The sequence below is a fragment of the Chaetodon trifascialis genome, chromosome 12 (assembly GCF_039877785.1).
Source record: "Chaetodon trifascialis isolate fChaTrf1 chromosome 12, fChaTrf1.hap1, whole genome shotgun sequence".
NCBI classification, from domain to species: domain Eukaryota; kingdom Metazoa; phylum Chordata; class Actinopteri; order Chaetodontiformes; family Chaetodontidae; genus Chaetodon; species Chaetodon trifascialis.
The window spans coordinates 13246237-13270447 of record NC_092067.1 but is presented as its reverse complement, the minus strand read 5'-3'; the positions used below and the strand labels follow the sequence as shown (position 1 = coordinate 13270447).

General features: G+C 39.9%; 1 protein-coding gene across 2 annotated transcripts in view; it reads right to left on the bottom strand.

Moving 5' to 3' along the window:
* Nucleotides 1-24211, bottom strand: part of LOC139340075 (glypican-6-like) — an 82028-nt gene that overhangs the window by 43746 nt on the left and 14071 nt on the right. For both annotated transcript variants that reach the window (XM_070975679.1, XM_070975680.1), the window contains exons 2-4: nt 16522-16680; nt 7047-7438; nt 1209-1374 (exon numbers count right to left, since the gene is read on the bottom strand). In XM_070975679.1, the coding sequence (XP_070831780.1) occupies nt 1209-1374; nt 7047-7438; nt 16522-16680 (717 nt within the window). The remainder of the gene's footprint in view (nt 1-1208; nt 1375-7046; nt 7439-16521; nt 16681-24211) is intronic.

The following is a 24211-nucleotide window of genomic DNA, read 5'->3' as shown; positions in this document are numbered from 1 at the left end:
CCTGCAGACTAACAAGGTAAACGCTCTGACCTGAGCCTTCTTTTTACATTTCATTCATCATATAGAATTAAAACATAGTGCTTACTTAGCAGTGTGGAAGCAAAGAAAGGCCATAATAATTTAAATCCTATAGGCAACTCAATACCTAATTGAAATTTAACCTCCTGGAAATTTCCGAGAGGGAAACTCAAACCACGTAAATTCAGATAGATGGTTTATAAAGCAGAAATCTTTCAGCATTAAGTATTCACTTGTCACCATTTGTTTTTCAGTTTCTTAATTCAAATTATTACAGCGTTGCTCTGCCTCCATAAAACATCAGCCTGAAAGCGTGCGAAGCATTTATGTTTCAACACTAACCTGTTTATGCTTTCATGAGAATAACAGACAGAAGGCGTAAAGCTACACTGAGCGATATTTGCGATATTAAATTGATTTCAGTCGCTCCCTGTTAAGTAAAAGGGCTGCTTGCTGCAATCAAGACTTATTCTGCTGCTTTCAGCTCATTGTTATACAGTTATTTGCTGGTCCAACACATGCAGCTTAAAAGATTATTTAAATCACGCTATTCTCTGTACAGTTCAAACAGTTTTAAAGTCATTCATATTACTTGCTGGCATCTGCTATTGCTTCACCGCAGTGTGTGAAGGAGAGATACCGCAGGTCCTTCCTTCCTGCTGCTGTCTGACTTTACAATCAACACTGCTCCCAGTAGACCACACACACCCAAACTAACATTCACCCCTGTGCAACATGAGCGCTTGCTAAACTGGGCAATACCAATATTTCGTATGTGGAATAATGTGAATTCAACCACTGTCTGTTTTACTTATTACAATGTTTACTTATTTATCACATCTCGCTTTATTTACTGATGTTTCTTACTATCACACAATCCTCTTTGCTGCTGTAACACTGCAAATTTCCCCAGTGAGGAATTAATAAAGTGTTATCTCATCTTATCATATCTTATACAACACTGTGTAAAGCAACAATAGTAGTAGCTTGAAAACCTCAAATTGAATCTACTGTTTTATTATTGTGTGTGCTAATATGTGCTTTCCCCCCCCTCATACCCACCACATCAATTAGTCCCATTTAACCCTACTGTGGAGCCACTCACACAGATATAGACATGTATAAAAACATCTAATAGGTATGATGGACCCAGGAGAGAAATGGCAGGAGTAACGCTTGAAAAGACTTACCAATGTACAGGTTCCACTCTGGATCCAGATCAGCTTGATTGGCCAGACAGCCCTTCATGACATTCAGGCAGTAGTTCTTACAGGGTTTAACAGCCGGCATGCCCTGACAAAAGGGGCAGTACAGCATCTTGGTCAGAGCTCGGATACATGCTGGAGCGCTGCTTACCTGCAAACACACAAGAGTGCAACAGCAGCCATTAGCAGCTGGACAGCTCCTTCACAATCCATCACTTCAGCTACATTCTGTCATAACTGCATTAGTTCCAGGAGGAAGGAAATGTTTGCCTGAAAGCTAAAAAAGAAAGTTTTATATAAAAAAATATTAACTGTAGTTTTTTTGGGGTTTTTTTGAGTCAAAAAGTAACATTAGCGCGCACACACAAAGTCTTCTGAGTGTTTGTGATCACTGTCACACAGTTTGAAGTGCATTTAAATGCCAAATGTTGATTAAAGATAATTATTTATTTGCCCACTCATTAGCCAGAATTAACTCTCAAGCTTTTTGGGGTTTTTTTGTTAGACTTCCCACAGAAAAAGGTGACAGGCTGAGTTTTGAAGAGTAAAGTATCATCAGTCACCAAGTTACAAACACACATCAGGAAATGCAAAGTCTATAATAACATACAGTATAGACAAGATAAGCACAAATGTTACTGACACAACAAGTGTGTTTTCGCAGCAATGACATCTGATAAATCATGTTCAGCACCTCACCCTAACTTACATACACAGTCCTACATATACAAAAGGCCTTAAACAGCACAAAAACACACAGAAATTTATCAGTATGTTGTAGTAAATGGATTACTGTATACAAAAACCCATTCCAAAAAATTGTGATGCTGTGTAAAACATAAATAAAACAGAATGCGATATGTGCTGATCCTTCTTGGCATATGCTCAATGAAAACGGTACAAAGACAATATATTTAATGTTGTACTTCATCAACTTCATTGATTTTTGTAAATATGCTTATTCTGAATTTGATGCAGCAACACGTCTCAAACCAGTTGGGACAGGAGCAACTAAAGACTGGGAAAATTGTGGAACGCTCCAAAAACACCTGTTTGTAACATTCCACAGGTAAACCAGTTCATTGGTGACAGGTGATAGCATCATGATTGGGTATGAAAGGGGCATCCTGGAAAGGCTCAGTCGTTCACAAGTGAGGATGGAGCGAGGTGCACCACTTTGTGAACACATCATTTCGAAAGAGTCTGCTCCACTCAACATCCTTAACGTCGTCACTCAAATGCTGGCACTCTGGAGCTGTCAAGATGTTTGAAGCGAAAGCTCCTGGGTTGCACCGAATGGACTTTTTTCTGTGTTCCATGAAAAACCAAGAAGCATTTCATTAAGCATCTTTCAGACTGAAAACCCACATTTCCAGTCATGTCCGCACCCACTAATGTCTCATTTTCTTTCCAGAAATAAGAATTTTACTCCGACACTGAACACACTGTTAGCTGTTTTCTGAGAAGGGATGCACCAGGAATTTCTAAACACATCTAGCTCCGGTTCTAACAATGAATGCACTCATCGTAAGCTCCTGTGGACAAAAGCTTCTGCTACATCAATGTGAATGTAAACACAATGAAGAGGAGAAATTCCCACACCACATTAAATGCACTTATGTGAATACTGCATGCACAAGAATGGACACATGGCCTCTTCACTCACATGAAATTCAAGGTACAATAACCTCAAGCCACACAAAGACACTGAAGGAGCTCAGTACATAAAGTGGAAAGTCAAAGTACATTATTACAGCAGGGTGAGAAATGTAATTTTTCATTAGTGTAGTGGAAACCTATAAACCCGAACACACACATACGCAAGGCTAACATTATTGTTAATGTTCTGTTGTTGCCAGGCAACCACAGATTGAGTTAATGATCAGGTCTTTGTTACTCAATGAGAGCAGAGAAAAAGCAGCCATATAAAATGCTATTAAATGGGCTGTGGCTGTTGTACGGGACTTTGTGGTCCTGGCATTACGCAATGCCGTCACCATTCTTCTCTATGATAAGTTTCATATGATTTAGCCAGTTGCTGGGTGGAGATAATGTAGCCTGCAGTAAAAATCCAATATCAAGGGTATCTTAATCTAAAACAATCTGCTATTCTCAAGATATTTATCTGTACTGCCATATTTCTATTTAAGTAAATAGTAATATTGTTTTAAAGTAAGTTGTTCAAGCATAAAATGTGGAAAGTAAAAGTACACTGTTCAATTGAAGTGAGACAAAGATTTAGACTTTGTAGAAAGTTCTTGCTTCATCTGAATGTAATAACTTCCTATTCATTTCTAAAGCACACAAGATCTGGAGCAAGAACACAGATAATACAGCAACAGATGGTTCAAAAATAAAATAAATAAATAATGAGTAAACACAAAGAATAATGACAATTAATATTCCCTCAAAAAACAGTAGCGGCAACAAAAACGTTAGGAGTTAAAAGAGAACTGGCTCGCCTGAGGGGCCTGGACGACAAAGGCCCAGACACTCACGGTGACAAGCTGAGATTTCGGACCCAATAAAAGGCTGAAAGATCTCAAGCAGCGATCAGGCTTGTGGGGAATTAACTGATCACAGAGCAGGAGCCTGGCTGAGCAAAAGCCTTTAAAAACAAGCAATAAAATCTTCAGATCAATTCTCAGACAGGGAAGTGCGGTGCAGCGAAGAATGGTTTATTATGGTCAATTGTCTTGAAATGTGATGAAAGCCTAGCAGCAACATTTTCTGTCTGTTGATGTTTCACCTGCCGAGATCGGAATAAAGTGAGAAACGCGGTCGAGCTTGGAGGAGATAAAAACATGGATGACCTTCTCCTGGTCCGCAAATTAGAGAAACGACCTGGTCTCGGCGATGTGTGTTAATGTTTGATGCGCCTGGACCCCTTCCGCCTTCTCCTCAGCCCGGTGGTGAGCATCATAAAGAGAGGAGTGGCAGCTCCTGTGTAGCTTCACATAGTGCGGCTCTGAGGAACGCTCAAATGCACACAGCCCTCACACATCACCTCGCAGACTGTGATTTGTCACATACTAACTTGGCACTGAATATTCTAAAAATGCTCATGCCAGCATCTATCACACCAGACACAGGTGTCAGCCAGTCTGACGAAATACACTGGAGTCTGTTTTCAGAAGAAGGTCATGAGGAAGGAAATAATAGTAATTTTTTTTTTTCAACCTAGATTTTAATATTTTATTGTGTGCTTTAATGCACTGTCCTTATTTTTTATTTTCATCCCTATCTCCATCTTATTTTACATTCATTTTTTTTATCTGTTTTTATGTCCTCTCTGTTTTTTCTTCAAGCTGCAATTCCTGTATGAAAAGTACAGTTTATTTATAAATTGATAACCTTATATTTATAAAGTTTATTATTGTGATTTTTTTTTAAAAAATGTGAGATAATATGAATATTTATCAATTAAAAATCTATTCAAAGATCTTCCCTTCACACTCGAATAACTCCACACAAATGCACATTCGTCTGTCACCTACCCTTATATTTTTAAGTATTTCAGTATCAATCATGGAACCCACTGGATATATCTGATGATGATTTAGCCTCTGGGGCAACAGCCAAGGTTTTGGGGCTTCTGCTGCAGGCAGTGGATATCTGGATTATTGATATCTGGGCTTACAAGCGCCGGCCATTGTTTACAGTACAATTAGCAATTTGAGAGGTGACAGTGTAGTTAAGGCTTGAGAGACGACGCTCACAAGTGCATTGTCTCATGTGCAGATGACATTTTGGCTTGTCTTTATAAACAGATATCTGCATCTTTTATGCATCTGAACGCACTAAAAAGAAAAAAAAAGAGCTGCTCTATTGTTTACTTGCATGCAACTAAAGCCCGCTCAAATGTGACTGCTCAATACTACTTGGAAACCAAAACGGTTATGATACCACAATCTTGTCCCTTGCCCACAGATTCTGCATTCATATGCACGTATTCGCTTGTAGAGATTATGTAAGTATTCCAAATAATAATAATTAACACTAGCAAGATGAGAAGCGGATGCACAAATCGGCATTTTTCTTGAAGAAAAGAAATGTAATTAAGTGACTGATTGACTGAATGATTCATCCTGTGGCAAAGCTTCATTGGGACAATACTGTGCAGTATTAACAAGTCATTAACAATTCATTTTACAAAGTTGATGCAGCACATTAACAGGGTTTAATGGAAACACAGCACAGCGATTCCACATTGGTTGCATCTTTGCCTTTGCCAAATCCATTGCCATCTCACTACTGTGAGTGCATTTAGATAAGTATTCTTTTTAGTTACGCTCAGATTTTAAAATATTCTGAGTACTGCATCAGTAAGCAAATAGATGATTATAAGATTTTAATCACTTCAAATAAACAGAATTAGATGTAGTGTTTGGGTAATGATCTGGGATGAATATGAGCTTTATTTGTGAGATGCAGCCTCCAGACAAGAGATTCTGCTTCTCCAAAGCTCTGTTGGGTTTTGGGTTTTGTCTCTTAAGCTGTGAGAAGAAACAAAGCACCACATCATCTACTTTAATTCGATATATATCCCACCAGCAATAAGCATGGATGTCACATCTTAAAGGCACTGTGCAACAGTCACCTCTTGCAGGGTGTCTTATTCCATTATGCTTACACCCAATCCCTCGTGATGAGTTTATACCCTGGGGATCAAAGGGCTGCAGTCTCAGACACATGACCTGGATCTCAGGTCTCACTGAAATGTCAAGAGGTGACGCTGGGACATGCTGGCTTGTAAGAAACGCAGAGTGTAACTCAGTAAACGCATACTAACAACACATCCTCTGTGGCAGCTTCTAAATGAGCCTCACAGCTACTACTGGTGAAGGGGGTGGGGGGTGAAGGGAACATGGTTAAAGTTCACTGAGTGCACCATGCTGGGAGTACAAGAGAATGAACGTCGGATTTCTTTGTGAACAGTCTTCTCCTTCATGTCTGCCTCTGTGTCTCTCATGATTGAGGGTTACTATATTTTCATCGCCCTCTGTTTATCTACTCTATAGCATGTCTATAAATATTTATAATAGACTCGATAATCCAATCTATCTGATATCTATACAGAAGTGAAAGGAAACCAGGGTGGCTGGGGATTTGCAGAGTAGTGTTTATCGGTGCTTCTCTCATCCCATAAGAAGGCGTGCAGAAACAGCCCTGCTGTTGTTGAGTGTGACTAAATCCAAGTCTTAGCCTTCTTGCTTTTCCTTTAATCTTACTTTGCACATGATCAAAACTACACACACTCCCAGTGGCAGTATGATATACCGCAGAAGCTGCATTACGATTACATCGCATCAAACAGAATTCTAAGGCTACAGCATGATTAATGGCTTCTGTATACTGGCTGAACAAATATTAGGCAATAGAGCAATAAACAGCGATGCCAAAATTTTCTTTTCTTTTTCATTGTCTGTGCACTTCTCCTGAGCAATCTGCATACCATTCATTGCTGTTTTCTAGACAGCACCTAAACAAGCCGCCTTAAGTCCCAAAACTTCCTGAGGACATGCGCCAAGAGAGAACACATTAGTCAGTGAGGAACTTGTTCACAGTGGAAAACCAGGGGGAAAATGTGTGCTTCTGCAGAAACACCAAACAAGACCTTGGGCTTGTTAAAATGTGCATGGGATACACAGTAAATCTTAATTTCATCTGAGATCAAATGTTGAATATTGTCCAACAGAATCAGGACGTGAAATCAAGTGGAATATGGTTTTGTTTCAGGTTTGCAAATGGTGTAAGCAAAGCAGTTGATGAGGTGTTTTATAATCCAGTTAAAGTTTTACTAAGAGCGGTGTGAAGTTTTACCTTAGACACTCTCTGAGCCACCTCCCGGCCAACAGAGAGCCCCTGGACGAATGTGCGTGCGGCGATGAATGCCCGGGTAACCTGAGCCTTCAGCTTCCTGGGCACGTCTCCAAAGGGCTTGAGCTGGTCGGTGTACTTACTGATACACTCGAGATAGTCCTCGGTGATGACGTACTGCGAGTTGAGCAGTGTGAACATACGCTCCAGCAGCCGCGACCAAAAGTCATTAAGCATTTCCTCCAGGTTGACATTTCCTCCCGTGTAATAGCGCTTCAGCTCAGCAAACAGGTTCTCAAAGACCTCAGAGTTCTGCATGTAAGGCTTTCCGTAAGTCCTCACAAACATCTCATTCAGGGACCGCTCTGTGTTCTCCAGTAGCTCCAGGAAGAATTCTGGGTGGAGAAGAAAAAAAAAAGAGTTATCTACTGATTTTCTTTCACGTGTGAGTGTGCTGATATACATCATACTGTACATGGCATACATAGACATGCCTTGATAAGATGCAATGGGAACCTTGCCTAAATTTGAGATTAAAACAAATGCAGCAAAACGACATTAAATGTGTCTGATTGCAAGGTGGAACGCATCTTGAAAACGAATGTCTGCTTGATTTCAATACTGACAACCAAAAAATACCAAATGAGCAAATCAATTAGGGCTTCTGATGATGATTCCATTTTGAAGAGACTTCACAGCTTTGTTGATCTTTATCTCCAGTAAGCCTCTTTTGACACTGCAATGGGAGCATTCCTCATATATTTCTGGAAAGCAATAAGTTCTGTGTTTGCAGTGTATAAAGCCTGTATTGTCCCTATCTCACCTTTAAACCCAAAATGCATTCCTGTACCTTGGTAGAAAGGATATATACAGATTTGCACTGTGCTGCTTCACATGCACAGAGCATAAGGCTGTCACTTTAAGTGCAATAAATTATCCTTCAGCATGATTATGTGTCCACAATACAGTTCATCGGTATGGTTTGCAGCCATTCTGAAAGCTCGTTTTTAGGCACCACTTGTTGTTTGCCTCATGACCTCTATGACTCACCAGAAATTGGGATGAGATGATAATATTTCTGACCATCTGCTATCCATAATGATAGTCCTGTCTTTCAAGGACTGAGATTAAATTTTAAATAGGCTTCAAAACTCTGCACATTCAACTGCAAAGTGAAACAGTTCATGACGAGTCATAAGAGACTCCGTTCCCTTCAAGGGCACTGAAGATTCTAGAAAGTCTTATATTCCTCAGTTATTGTCTTTTTATTGCGTAATATGTCCAATCCAAAGATTTATTTTTGCTATATCAACCTCAAGAAATTGATTTGGTGAACATGCTAGCAAACAACCAGACAGATTTGCATTTCTTTGGAGCCACGTTTCCAGACACTATACAAATGTAAGTCAATTAATCACATTCCTTTTAGCTCTATTTTCAGTGTTCAATTGTGCACTATGTTCACCAGCTCAATGTTAACTTTGTGTGTCTGCTGTTTGGTGCTGTGCAGGCAGTGTGCAGTGGGTTTATTAGACATTTGTCAGTGAAACCAGCTCCCTGCAGGCAGTGATGGAGGAGGTATTCAGATGCTATCCCACTGTAAAACACTCTGTTACAAGTAAAAGTCCTGCATTGGAAATGCTACTTAAGTAAAAGCATGTATAATAAAGAAAGTAAGTAGTAGTAGTAGTAGTAGTAGTAGTAGTTGAACTAAAGAACTGGGTGATAATACTTTGTGGTTTCATCACCTTTCCCATTACAGTCATTTGATCCATCGTTAGTATTAATATCCTTGCACATTTCACAATCAGTGTGTTCTGAATTAGCATCTGTAAAGCAAAAGCATGATAGCTGGGACATACTCTGACCACATATCCACTAAGAGATCCATCCTCCTGAGGCTTTCACATTACAGTCACTCATCAGAACGGCCCTGACAAAACTGTAATGGATCTGAAGTGGTCATTAGCGCTCAGCAATGTAGGAGAGATTACGTATTACAGTGGCAGAGAAACAAAATGGCATGACTCTCAATGACACCGTGCCAAATCACATCTGATGAGTTACATCGAGAGCTGACCCTGTTGCACACCAGCAGAACGTAACATGAAAAAGACGCCTCATCTGCAAGGCAGTGGATGTTATTCCACCATGTTAATACCTGATCGAGACAAATGTATTTTTAGCTGCAACGAGCAGCTATTATAACTCACTTGATGCTAGATTGGAGGGTAAAGGTCACATTTGCCACAGAAGAAAGGCTTGGTTTCTAATCCTGAATAAATCTATCCGGTCCAAAACTGCTTCTTAAGACTCTCTGTTCTTATTGCAATTAATTATTGTTCATTAGCATGTGTTATCAGCTACCTGTGAGTATTAACTGTAAGATTTCCTCTGGGGATCTGATAAAATTAGCTTTACTTTCACAAATGTTTTTCTGCTATCTTAAGAGGATATGACTTTCAGTAGCACATACACTACGCAGGACTTGTGATGTTAGCCAAAGCATGGTTATTACTGTTTTCAGACTTCTTTAATGAAAGACTACAGTGAGCAGTTATTTAAATATGCAAAGCTCCGAGCGTGATTGTGCTTGAGCGACTCATTTTTAATAGTCACTGGTGCTGAGCGATATGCACACTGATTAATGACAGCTTCAAAACTAATTCCATGTAAAAATGTGCATTTTGGAAAAAAATGCATCGTAATGCAGTCGAGTTCTCAGCCCAGTGCGTCAGCTGAAATATTAATTGAATGTAATCAATGTAATTAAGGCTAAATTTATTGTTAATGTGGACAGTATATTTGATATCATTTTCAGCTCTGTTTTGGAGTGATTGCCATGAATAATGCCATTATGGACGACCTCAGTATAATTCAGTGACTAAAATATTTAGTTAAAAAAAGACAACTTAATCTAATTTGTGAAAATTCATGAGAGGGATCATATTTTACAATAGCAAATTTAGTGAAATGTCAGAGACTAAAAATGATCGTGAAAGCTCACATAAATCCTTCACTCATCTTAGTAATTAAGAGGTGTGTGCAAATGAAAGGCTGCAAAAGCTGCAAACAGAGGAAATGATGTTGAAATGCTGGGCAGGGGTTTAGTCTAATACTCCCAACTTGCAGAGAGTTCATTACATTTTGCTGATAAAGCTCAGTTTGGCCCAAATTCCTCACTGTTTGGAGAGAGCTGTGCTGTGCACAGGTTACACTGAGCCATTCTCTCTGTGATAAAGAGAAAGTGTGTGCTGCCGTGCTTCCACAGCTGCTTACTCTCACACATACCTGCTGGATGATGCTCTCCTGGATGTCAGTTCTATTTTGGCAGTTGTGAAACAGCACCTACTTTAATTCTTTGAGCTAGGTGATTGAAAAGGCAAGTTGTGTGCTTTTCATTCATATGCAGACCTCAGCCTTAAGACAATAGAAAACATGGAGTCTACTGGAATCGGTGGAACGGAGGTAGCTGTGATTGGGATGACATCTACTGGGAGGAACCTCGTGGGAAGAAGCCTGCAGAATTAATCACTGCGAAGTCTCCTGAACTGTGACCAGCCATAATGTAGGAGAATAAAATGGGATGGTTTTCCACCACAATTCACTCTTCTTAATTCGTAATTACAATCTATGATAGGAATTCTCACTGGAGCACATTTGACATCTGGGCATGCACAACTCTTATATGTTCATGCCCAAACAAAGCAATCAAAAGCATAACTGAGTTTGTAATCAACACGTAAGATGGACATCCTTATCAAAAGCTACGGCGTAATACTCCTAAAACTAGAGGAAATGTTCAACAGCAGCACAGTTGAACAGCTTATTTAAATTGGTAAGAAGCTGTTTGAGTAGAGGGCAATTTAAGAATCAATACAGTGAGGTCATGTAGTCACTGAAAAATACTGGGAACATAGATTATTTTTTCATCGTCATTTGTCAAAGCTTGGGCCTCGGTAAAAAGTTGAAGCAGTTCATGCAACCTTTTATTCATATTGTGTTTGATGTAGGAGATGTTAACAGGAAATGATCATTTGATGGATCTTGTTGTGTGCAATCCATACCCTGGGAATAAACTCTGCCTGCAAAGACATCTTTGAAGGAAAAAAGGCCCTATGGCCCTGTTTGCAAGATACTTGGCTTGTTGAGGGTCAGGAAGGATTTTGTTTGACCCGAGCTTGTAAAGTTGGCTGAGAGTTGGATTATTTTCTGCATTATAAACAGCCTTTTAATTTGAAGAGTTTTTTAAGAAATATTGTAGAATTGCTCACAATTGCTAGAAACTGGTTGAATTTGCATTAATTCTTGTGAATATAAAATCTGAAATCCCTTGAGGGACTGACTAAAATGCTGCATAATAATAATAAAAAAAAAATGCTCCTCCTGTTGTAAGTTCTGTCTTTCACAGGCATTTGTGTGCAGTGACACTTGTACAACACATTATTTTGAGTGCAGCATTTGCACTCACAGAAAATTAATGAATTCAGCAAAAGAAGATTTTTCTCATCATCTGTCAGATGTCAGTTGTCTGTGTAAAGCATATTCCTGCAAGCAACACATTGTCAAAACTATCTGCAATTTATCAGAGAAGCAGCCCTGAAAAAACAGCAAAAATGACTTGCTTGGCAGGCCACTAAACAGCCTGTTATCTCCAGCAGAGCCACTCAGTGTCTTCTCCAACATGACTACAGCCAATCAAAGAGGCAGCCCATCTCCTGCTTTTATGGAATTATTGAAACAGCATAACATAACACACAGGGCTTGGTATGCAAACTCCTAGAGCTCTCATGCCTGTACATGAAAAAAGCAATTTTGCTGCTGAAAAAGACCACTTCTAATTCCACACGTCAATCAAAAACTGGGTCATTGATTGGTCTGGCAGGATGTGCTGCTATGAGTGCTAAAGCTTCTGTGGAGAACATGCACATTTCATGTCTCCATTTTCTTGTGTTCATTTCTCTGGTGTGCCTTTTGTGAGCAACATATGGAAAAAAAAAATCTAAAAGTAGAGGTTATGCTGGTGCGGGAGGACAGAGAAGTCCCATTTATAAGGTCTAATTCAATCTAATCTAATGTAATCTAATCTAAGGAGGTACTCATGTATAACATAATGTCCTCAACACATCAGAGTCCTGTGACAATTCAAAGACAAATAATTAAAGTCAAATCTGATGTTTTTGCATATATGTGCAGAGACACTGTGGCACTTGAATCTGACCAGTCCCCAACTGGACCATCCAACATGGCTTCCTAACACAGGAGTGGTTTTGCTGAGCAAGCATGCCCTTTTCAGCACCGCCCAGCTTCACATTCATCCCGTCACACACATCAACACCTGGTAGCTGGCCAGCACGGCACGGCCTTCTAAAGTTGGCAGCTTTTGTGGAGTAATTTCAAGTGCTTTGCTCAAGAGCACCTGGACAATGGCTCCTGAGGGAGGAGAGAATTTCCTTTTCACTTGGGCCATTTTTACCCTGTGATTTTTACTGTGTGGAAACATTTTTGCATGTTTATACAACAGCACAGAAAGTGCAAAGGAAATTCTCACCTCCCTCAGCAGCCACTGACCGAAACTGGATCTATATAGCAAAAACTCAATACTGGGTTCACATTACCCAGCAGCATGCTGGTTGTTCACATTCTTTTTCATATTAACGTTGGCTTATTTCACCATAATAACACATTATTTTGACTCAGTGTCACGACAAGCTTCAGTTGTAGAAAATATGTGCATATGACTAAAAACTGCAAAAAACTGCACATTTTAAAAAGCGTTTGATAGATTATAACAATTCACAAGCATACCTCATTTACCTACCTTAAATTAAGTTTTAAAAACAGTGTTTAGTGGTTTTCTAAACGATGCTTAACGTTGTCTTAATAGACTGACAGGAGATTTTTGCCCAGCGATGGAGTCAGTAACTGCAAAAGATCAATTGTAGAGGGTGGACCACATTAATATTCTATTTGGCTCCCCAGCAACATGGTGTTCACGGTCAGAGGACGGCCAACAATTGATTAGCAATTAACTTAATCTTTAATGAGAAAGTGGAAAAAAAAATTCTCTGTTCCGGCCATTTGTTTAATTTCTTGGAGGAGCTGTTTCCAGGGATCTCAGAAGTGTTTCGGTGAAAACAATGAGAATATTCAGATTTTATTAACAAACTGCAGTAACTGTGGCTGCTTGTTTGGCACTGCGTTTTCACATGAAGCCGTGTGTCTCTTAGACTCACACAGCTGTACTGTGTAACACCGGTCGCTGTGGATATTTCTGTATTTCTGCTCGAATGGTCTTGGCATAGTCGAGACTGTGCCCTCTGACTGTGACACATAGGCTACGGTGTCAGGTATGCGTGGGCTGGCCAGCTACTGTCAGCTACAGTAACACTCCTCACAAACTCTGCATGAAGAGAAGAAAATACATACACACACAATGAGTTTGTAGGTGGGACTCCAGAATGAGGTGCTAAATAGATGGTAAAGAGCATCTAAATGAACTAACAGCTTTGTATTGTTTGGATCTTTAACTGTGTGCTCAGACTGAGTATCAAAGCCAACACAATTATTTTTAACCCTGCTTCATGAGGAGAAAATAGTCTTTAAGGAACCTGGAGTCAGAGAAATGCAGGAATCTTATAATAAACAAATCATGCTTCAAATACTTGAAAGATGATTTTTGTTTCTAATATTTACTCGCTGCTAAAATCTCATCTGACATATCCCGTTTAAACTAATAACCACACAACGTTCAACACTCAGATTCAATTAACGGCACATAGAGATCAGGCTGAAATTCAAATCGCGTAATCGATATCTCAGATTTCCCGAGCGGGTGGTCAGCGAGACCCTCGGCAGACACAAGGTCTCCAGACGGCGGAGGGCTGCCGAGCTGAAACCTGCATGTGGCATCTGCTTTGACACTGATGAAATTATGGAGAGTGGCAGCAATGCCCAAGAGGAAGAGAGGGTGCCTGCAGTCATGCATCTAAGTGCTGCTGGACAACCCGCATTTCCCCCCCCCACCCCCGCCCCCACCCCCCCGACCAGAGTCCCGCTGGTGACATTCGCTACCCTGACAGCGGCTGATCAAAATAACACTTATTTATTTATGCACGCTTCCAGGAATCACATGTGAGCTAAAGAAGTGTATATTCCTGGAAAAAACAGACAGACATCACCCAGGCATCGTGACATTGAGCTTCTGGGCAATCATCTGTAACTGAATCGTATTTGTTTCATATAATATGTTTGCATAGTTTGAAAAGAAGCACAGAAAGACAAGACATTGACTGGTGAGGATCAAATTGCGCTATTAAATCACTCAAACATTATTCACTTGACACTGGATGTACTGAGATAGCCCCCGAAAATCTATGCTTTGACCTCCCGCTGTTGGACAAAGATTACTTTTAACTTTTGGATGTGTTGCTGTTCAATCATGTGATCTAAGATAGATCCATGCTGCAAGACTATACTTCCCTGAATGTAATTTATGTAAATCAGCTATAAAGTATATACAGAATGTGTGTGAATCATAGGAGATATACTGTGGTGGAAGATAAGCTTTAACTCAAACCAGCAGTCAGGGACATGAAATCAGAGATGTTAGGGTTTGCTAATATCACAATTTAAGGCAAAAAACAAACAAAAAAAAAGGTTAGGCATGTGCATAGTGTCGTATTCTCAATGAAATCAATTTTGCACCGTTGGTCTGCATGTTGCGTACCATCAGCTCAGTCGTCTCAGCTCTGCACAGGTGGCACAATTTTGAATCCAGACGTAATTGAAGATTCATCGCTCCTAATCTCCTCCGTTTTCACAGGGAGACTGTCGCTCGGCAATTTAAATCCCACACATGACAAGCAAGTAAATAGATTTGAAATAAAGAGCACGGGAAATGTCAGCAGAAGTGCAGTTAGGATGCTCGATTCGCTAACGTCGCCCAAAATGAACCCGGATGTGTGTCGCTCATGAGCGAGCGTTGCTGCTTGTTTCCATGCTACTGTATATGCAAACCATGTCACAGGAGGACAAGATAATATATAATGATCATAGTAAATGTGATTCATGTACTGGAGAATAAATGAGCTTCATTTCATTATCATCACAGTGATAGAGTGCTTACAGATGGCAACATGTTGAGCATAGACTCAGGTCACTGCGCTTTCTCTGATGCTGCTCCTCGACTGTGGAACAGCCTCCCGCATGGCCTCCGAGTCTCAGCATATTTTAAAACACATCTTAAAACTTCTGCTTTCTTTGGCTTTTCTAGATTGTGTAACTTTATATTCTGTGGTTTCTACGTTTCTCTTTTTTTTCCTCCTGTAAAGCTCTTTGTATCCATTATTTTGGAAAGCGCTTCGATAAAGTTTGCTTGTACTGGCACTGATGAATCACCCATTATTTGAGTCAAGGTTGCCAAAGTTTGATGGTACAGGCAGCTTTTCTTCATGGTAACAGCTAGAAATGATTAAACTACCACTGCTATTCTTCAAGTACAGGAAGCAAAATCTGATTTTGGGTTTTAAATATGGTTTGTTATATCATATATACACAATATGCCAAGGGTTCAGTGCTAATGAGTCATTTTTGGATTTTGTGTCTCGCCACTCTTAACGTACATTAAGAAAGTATTATAATCCAACACTCTTTGATTTGAAAAAAGGAACCATTAAGGCATTTTCCTTAAGACTTAAGTTTTGTCCTGCCATTCACTTGAAGAGAAAGACAATTCAGATACAGTAATCTTTCAGAGGCTCCTGAGTGATGAACTAATTGAAAGCTTTTATGCTGCATTCCTAATAAATGGTTTGACAATGCTGACAGGTGGCTATGCTTGACAATTCTCACCTCCACCACCCCTCACCATTGTCCATGGTGATAAGCTGCTGCTTCCCACACAGTATAATGTTGGGAGCTGGAGGGATTATTATTTCTCATTAAACTGTAACAAGAAGGAGCTGACTCTAGAGAGAAGGGGACCAAGAGGGAGAAGTGGGGAGGCAGAGTGAGGCTTGGTTCAGTAATGAGTACACCCCCTTTCATAGCAGAAACTCAGCGGATGTGTGGTGGTCAAGACAGTCACCATGGGGCTAAGACAAGATCACACACACAGCACAAGACCACAAAACAACCTTAATAATGCAGAATTTGGCTCTGTAGTCCTGTTCAAGCTGTCAATCTGCTGTGCAAGAAGCCATGTTTGTCTAATCCAACAAGAGGGTTTTCCACTCCGAGGCATATTAATGAGATTTTCACATCTCGTCTCCTCTTGAGGGAGGGCAGCTACAGAACTACAAACAGTGAACCTTTTCAAATTAAGTCATACAGTCTCAGTCCTTTGATTTTCCTTTTTGCAGCATTTTGTTCTACTGTGACTGACCATTAAGACTGTTGAAAAAAGAGAGAGACAAAGTAGGAAAATTAATCAGCGTAGAGCATTAAGCAAAAACAAGACATAAAAAAAAGGACTTACCATCAAACCTTTTATGTCTGGAAACAAAGGTGCTTCTCAATTCATGACTCGTTTCATCAACAAGATTCTCAAAGTCCAGTTTACTCTGTTGGCCAAATTTGTCCTCCATTTCCTGGGTGCAACATGTGTTTCCCTGAGGACATACACGGAGATGTTCACCTGCAGGATAGGACGGAAAACAGGTCTCAATAAATGTAACGTAAGTGGAGCACATAAATTAGAACAAACTTTATAAAATCTGCGATTTCTGTATAGAGAGTAGTGACTGCAATGCAAAATCACAGGAAATTCAGTTACACTTTATTCACGAGTTAGATGTGAAAATATCAGGGGAGGAGTGAGAGGGAGGTTTGGTGTCAGAGGCAGCGGGGAAAACACCACGTCGAGCCCGAATGCTTTCACACCTAACTCACTGAGTTTATTTTCGACCAAAGCAGAGTTGGTGATTGTTGGAACAATGGAAACACTCACCAAGATGGTTTTGGTGAGTTTTAGTTTTGCTTCTCTAAAGTTTAAATGAAGTGTGTTTCATGATGATCTGCAAGGAAAACTGGCTGTTTTCATCAATGGAGTCTGGTGGCTTCGAGGAGAGCGATGTAGTGGCCGTTTCTGCTTAACAGAAAGACCTATCTCTGTCGGGATCCTCTCCCTAACGTTGCTGGATGCTCTGAATAACGATCTGAGCCTGTCACTGGCAAAAACAAACACTTTTAGTAGATATTCTTTGACGCTGTTGCCCTCAAGGATTACCGTCCAGCCGTTGCAGCGTGTTTGGTGGCTGCCGGCTGAAGCGATCTAGTGGACCAATTCCAAAACTTTTTGTACATATTAGCCACTTATATATGTAAAAATAGGCCCCAAGTTTAAAATTAGCAGAATTACCTTTTAATATTTCCAGCTGACTAAGGGCAGCTCTGTAAAGAGGGGTCTAAATATTTCCTTGTTGACTACTTACATGATATCATGTTAAACGATTAAAGCTAAAGCTGCATGGCCCAGGCACAATGTGAATGTGTGGCCCCACGACGAATCACTGTTTTTGTTTTCTCTCAAGACTTTAAAGGAGTGACTTTATGCCAGTGACATTTCAGCGCCACAGCCAACAGCCTACAAAAAATGTTTCTGAAATTAGAGGCAGATGCATATTAATGAAATGATAGCAACTTGAAAAATAATAACAATTAATGACAGCGCTGGTTAAAGTCAATTTTGTGTATTTCAGTGTGTGTTTTAATAATGTGTTCATAACGAATAGGCAAATAAGTGCATGGCACAATTGGGCAACATCTAGTAAGCAGGCTTTAGCTGCTTTCCATAATGGCTGGAAATACTGCTTTAAACCATTCACACTTCTGCTCACAGTAGACATATTTAGACTTTTTTTAAATAACCTCCTACTTTTCAAACTTTGTGGCCTTTCTTTGGAGACACGACAGCACAAAAGAGCTGGTAATGAAATACAGGAGCAAACGATTTACAACCATTTCATGATGTCAAAGTTTCTGGGTAGATGATTTCAATATCCTTGAGTTACGGAACTTCACTCTGTTATATACCCTCTAAAACAGTTCAATACTTTTAACCACGAAACTGTACAAAACAAATGCAGGGGGTGAGAGTAGAAGGGCACAGACCACATGCAAATGAATGATAGTTACTCCTATTCATAAACTTTAGTCTCTCAGTAGCTCACCAACCAGATGACATTTAAATGGTCACCGACATGAAACCCTTGTCAGAGACCATTTATCCAACAGGAAAAGAAATATGCATTTTCACTGCAATTTTCTCTTTATAGAAATGGACGGAGTAAAACAATGGCTGGTGGTTTTAACGTGATTTTTAGAAATACCATTGACAAAGTGTTATCAAAGTTAAATCAGTGGGGAGAACAGATAATACATTCCTTTAAAATATTCTCTTGCACATTCCATAATTGATGACACTGGGAAAATAGTGAAGTGAATGAAAAGTTAATGATCTACATCATTCCGTTCTCCCGAGCAGCGTTTATGAAAGAGCCGCAGATAAAGCAGACTGTCTTGAACAGCACTCGTTTCTACATTTCACAGTCTGAAACCTATGGAAGTATATTGACAACAGAAGATCTGAGGAAGCACAAAACAAATTTGAGCGCAGCTCGGCCTGCAAGTCAACCTTTGAGAGGAGCTGATCTGTAAGAGCAGAATGAGATTTGTGCACGAGGAAGGACAGAGCGGTGAGACTAACAGATGATCTGAACACGCGAGAGGGCTTCTAAACTACATTTGGGCTCGCAATAGAGATTCTCATGCTCGTAATGCTTAAAGCTGCTTGTGCTCACCTTTTGGAAGTCACCTGCTCAATCTGACCTGGAAGTGAAGGTTGTTTTTACCCTGACACTAAAGGACTAAAATCACATTTAATTTGATGGGAAATGTTCTCATTTTTAACACAACAGCAGGGTAATTTCGAGTATCACATTAATTTAAAAGTAGTTAAAAATCATCCTAGTGGTGTTAGCTTTGCGTTCTTCTCATGTACTTCTATTTGTAGTATGATTTTTTTCTATTTCTAAAGGCATGACCATGATGTCTGTTGCAGCTTGCGAGTCAAAAATGGCTACATGACCTCTTGTGATGCTCAGAAGCTGCGAAAACAGCAGGAGAAAACTCAAAGAGCAGACTCAGAGAGGAGCATGTGCATGATTGGGACTGCAAACTCAGATCTGATGCAGCTCTTATGAATCAGTTAGAGATGCACTGATCCACTTTTATTCAGCGCTGATCCGATTCAGATACCTGAATTTGATCTGATGATACCAATACTGATACTGACACCACAGCTCTTCCTTTCTGTCTTATTATTGTTGTCACTGTTGTTGTTGGTATTATGTGTAAGGATACATGAGGCTGCAGTAAGCCAAGCAGCCCTTCTTATTAAAAGAGCAAAGAATATACAAAAATGCATTGAATCTCAATGTATTCCAAAGCAGTTTAGTTGAACTGTAGGTTTAGTAGTCTTCACATACAGACAGCTGTATGAGTACAAATTGTTTAACATTTTGAAAAACTTTAACAAATCAAGTGCACAGTAACACATTAGCAACTACTCAGTGCGTTTATGCATTATTCAGAAGTACTAAGATCATTTCAAAGAGTGCAAATTGACAACTCCTTCATCAGGCTTTCAAAGTGAATACTTGAAATAAAAGTGTGATTGTAGGCTGTCGAAATCTGGATCAGTATGTCGATCGGTGACATCAGTATAAATGATACGACACTCGGTCGGTCACGGCTCTAGAATCTGTGCCTCTGCGCTCTCAAATGTTGACTTGCTGACTGATAGCGCTCAGACATAACACAACGCTGCAACATATTTCAAACTCTGTGTGGCTGTGGGAGGCTGCGAGCACAACAGGAAATGAAATACAAATACAATCATGTGATAAAACTATCAAAACCAGCAACTGATAAAGAACAACATCACTGAAGACAGCTACTGGAATTCAATCAAGCTATGAGCTGACATGATTTCCACTGGTCTCAAGACAAATGTAAGACTTACAGAAGCCCTTTATAGGGAGGATGTCATGTGATGTGGCACATCTGAACAAGATTCATTTACAACTGGCATGATAACATCTCCGGTATAATAGTGTGATACTTAGATGGGGGACTTTTTCCGTTGTGTCCTCTGCACACACATCACATGAGCTGCCTTCTCTTCCCCACACAAAACTCAATAAAACAAGGTTCCAGTTTCTCCATGAACAAATACAGATCTAATGTACATCGTCCATAATGAGTTTGACCGTCCAATCAGGCAAGCAGCTGTAAACAGATGGCATCTGTAAAACTCTCCCTGCGTGCAGCAGCGGACAGACTGCACAGCAACAGAACGAGAAATGGCTTTCACTTAGCAAGCACCATACTGAGTGAGTGATATTATGTGAGGACAAGACCCTTTTGTACACTGGCAAGTACAAATGGTAACGAGGTAACATTTCAAAAACACCCCGATTTTCTGTAATATGTCATAAGCAACCTGCACCAAGTCTGGCCATGTTTACATCTGCCAGCAATGTTTCTACTAAGAAACACCAAAGAGGAAGAGATGGAAAAATTGGGATAGGTGACACCAGCTGTGTGTAGCCCAAGCAGGTCAGAAAATAACTCATCATAACTTTATTCAGCACCTCAGTGATTCTTGAATTATTCTGATAACATGAAATATGGGTGTGCCATATGATATTGTTCATAATAATACCAGTGTAATTTTTAGCACGATAAAAGAGCAGGCCTGAAAGTGAAAGCAACAGCGGCACCGGAGGAGTTAGTTCCAAAAATCAGACTTCAGTAGTGTGGAAGTGCTTTGGTTACAAAAGATCAGATGTACAGCAAGCCAGGGTAATATGCAAGACGAGCAGGAAGACGGAAAGAAGAAAGGGGGCAACACAACAAACTTGTTTCACCACCTCAAGCAGCGGCACCTGGTTGAGCACGAGGAGAGCCAAACAGTTAATGTGAGTGCTAAAGCAGAAATATTTTTCAGTATTTAGTCTTATAGTCAAGAATATCATTATCACAGACATAACGATATTTGCCCCCTCCTTAGTGTGCAATGTACTTTAGACTAATATGTGTGTGTAGGGCTATGACTAAGCTCACAGCACTGGAAGCTCCATGTAATGATACTTAATGCAGAATGAATTCAGCTGAGAATGCAGAAATTCAGCGTTCACACCTGCAGTCTGTTGAAGACTTTTGAAAATGAACAAGCATGTGCTGCCTGGGTGTTGCAGATCAAGAAACACATGCAGAACGGTGACCAGTGTGTGACAAAGTAATATCATCTGAAGGTCCTTTCAACCGCATCTCACAGTCATCGTTAGCGAATGGAAATAGCTCCGGTGCCATTATGCTACCTGAGCATGTAACACCGGTCATGTGATAGCAGTGATGTGATGACACCTGAGCCAGCTCCGCTCGCTGATGAACATCGAGAGATGGTTAAAAGCTCTGAAAAGCTGGCATTGAGTTGAGATTATTTTGACACACATAGTGATCCCAAGATTAAGGATGAATTTCAGTGCTCAAGGTAATGTTGTACTTATCAGTTCTCTTTGACAAGGGAAAAAAAACAACAACAAAACAACAATTTTACTATTACAATGTTAAAGTAGTGTGTGCAGAACACCATGAAGCAGAACAGGCAATCTTAAAAGGTCTTATTTTAATATATCCTGTAAAAGTCAACTACAACATTGGGAAAAATATATATTTTAACTATGCAAGTCTTGTAAGTGTATATATGGAAAAGTTCAAACAAACTCAATAGAAAACAGGGCAGCATGATTTATGGTATTTAGCTTACTTATTTAGCTGCATACTGGCTCTGCAATGCTGATGATTTCATTTAAATGATGTTCAGTAAGCATAGCAATTTTTTTTTTGTGTGTGTGTGTGTGTGTGTGTACATGCTGCACACTGGGACAGTGAGACACACAGTAAGAGTGTTTTTGTTGTTCTCCAGATCACCACAGGCTAAAGCAGAGGGTGGTAAACCTTTCTGATAACACTTGTCTTACAGTATGTATTATCTACATGTGACTAAATTTGACTTTTAATGCGCTCCATCATTTTCCCTGTGTGTTTGCTTTCCATCAAAAAGTAAATTATTTAATTTGTACAGAATTCAAGGGAGTTTGTTTAGAAAACTGTGGCATTATTGTTTTATTTCACAGTCATTGGGGATAGTAATGAACATGCATGTCAATAGAGAACTGCAGCAAAATCATTCAAATAAATATCCATCATATTACGAACCAAGGGAAAGATTTAGGGTATGCACCTCCGCAAGAGAGGCTTTGATCTTAGAGGAAAGAGAAACTCCAGAGGAAATACGTCAATGGAGCGTTCACTGGACCTCCCATTGCAGATGTTTTGTTTAATAAGGCCAATGAATCACGTTTCCAGCATCATAGCCCCATTCTCTGTACACACTTCCTGCACTGATCTGCACCGCACTACCTGAAAAGCAGGTAGAATTAGTATTTTAAATCAACACTTAAAAATAAAGTCAGAAAAAAAGGGATTTGGCTACTGTCAAGTCCCTCGTGCCACACTTTTTGAGTGCAACCTTTTCATCAGATATGTCGGGAGAGGAAAAAAAAAAAAAAAATCCATCTTGAAACAACAAACCTACTGTGTGCTCCAGCAGTCTCAACAGAGCGAAACATCACTTAAAAATAAACCTGTCGTACATCAACATATGGGAAGGTGCTTTCAAGGGACTCTAGCACTCAGCAAAGTGCCACGACCTAACTCGCCAAGGTTAAAACAGCACTGAGGCTTCACAGATAATCTATCTGCTGGAACACAGACCACACATTAGCAGGAGACAGGATGGAGTGTGGCCCAGACAGCTACAGCAAAAAGAAACTAAGCAAGATTTTATAGCTCATTACCTTAACTGACATTATTTGGATGATATTTTAGATTATCTATTGTGAACAACATGAGAAGGCAGAAACCAATGATGAGCTGACCTCGCTAATGAGCTTGCAGCGGGAGCCTGATAGTCCTTTTTGTTGTAGTCCTCGACTGTTGTTCACAACTATTCAAACGTTACATTACAATACATTTTGTTTGTGATTTCTTTACAGACATATTTCTTCTGTGAAGCCTTGTGGTCTCTTTTGAGAAACAAAAAAATCAGAGAGCAAAAGGAAGACATTCATATTTCATGACATTGTTAGATCCCTGTCTGTGTATGTGAAGCGCTCTTCTCCACACGGCCTTGTCAAATCTATGAAGGAAATAGGTGAAGTGATGGTTGAGTTACCAACAGCCTACCAAACAAGAGCTGTGCTGTCACAACCCACACTAGCTTTATATGGATATGAAGTCTGCTTCATATCCGTGTCACAAACAGGAACGCACGTCTTGTGGCTGTAAACTGTCCTGCTAATCTTAGCATAAGCAATGTGACTGTAGTCAAACTGCTGACAGTTAGGATGTTGGGTTTTAAAGTGTGAAATCATGTTTATTGGAGCTGAAGCTATGTTGATGTTATTGCCATTTGGCAGATTACTATGTGGAAGTGTCTCTGTGGTAAACAGTAAAGGCCAGTTACACAGGTTGGTTGTAGTGATCTTGCTGTAGATGTTTAGTGAATATTCTGCCAACTCTTGTTCAGTTTTGGCTGCTGTAACAGCACCTGTGACTGGCACAGAGATCTGAACCTAAACCCTTTGTCTGAAGAGACTGTGGACAGGATGAACAGACTGACAGTTACTGCAATATTACACATACTGTATATCATATGTGACAAATTTAAACTCACTGTTGAGTATCCATAAAGGCCGTACATTATTAAATTATGACCAAGTAAGACTAAGATAATGCTGGGTACGCTGCAAGGCAACTATACAACAGCAAGACCTTTAGTACAAACATTTAAAGGCCTGTCCCATCCTTGAACACATCATTTCCCATGTGGTCACACAATACATCAAAGTAGTTTGTACTTGGACTTCACCCGACACTCCACCTCCTCTAAACTAGTACAATCCACAAACTCTTTTTAGTCAACTGCAGCTTAAATTTCCCCCAACACCTCAGCTGCTTTGATGTCTTACATTCAGCAGTCATCTCTTTTCACTAATTACACTTTCACTCACTTAGGCTACTCTCAGGACTTACATTTC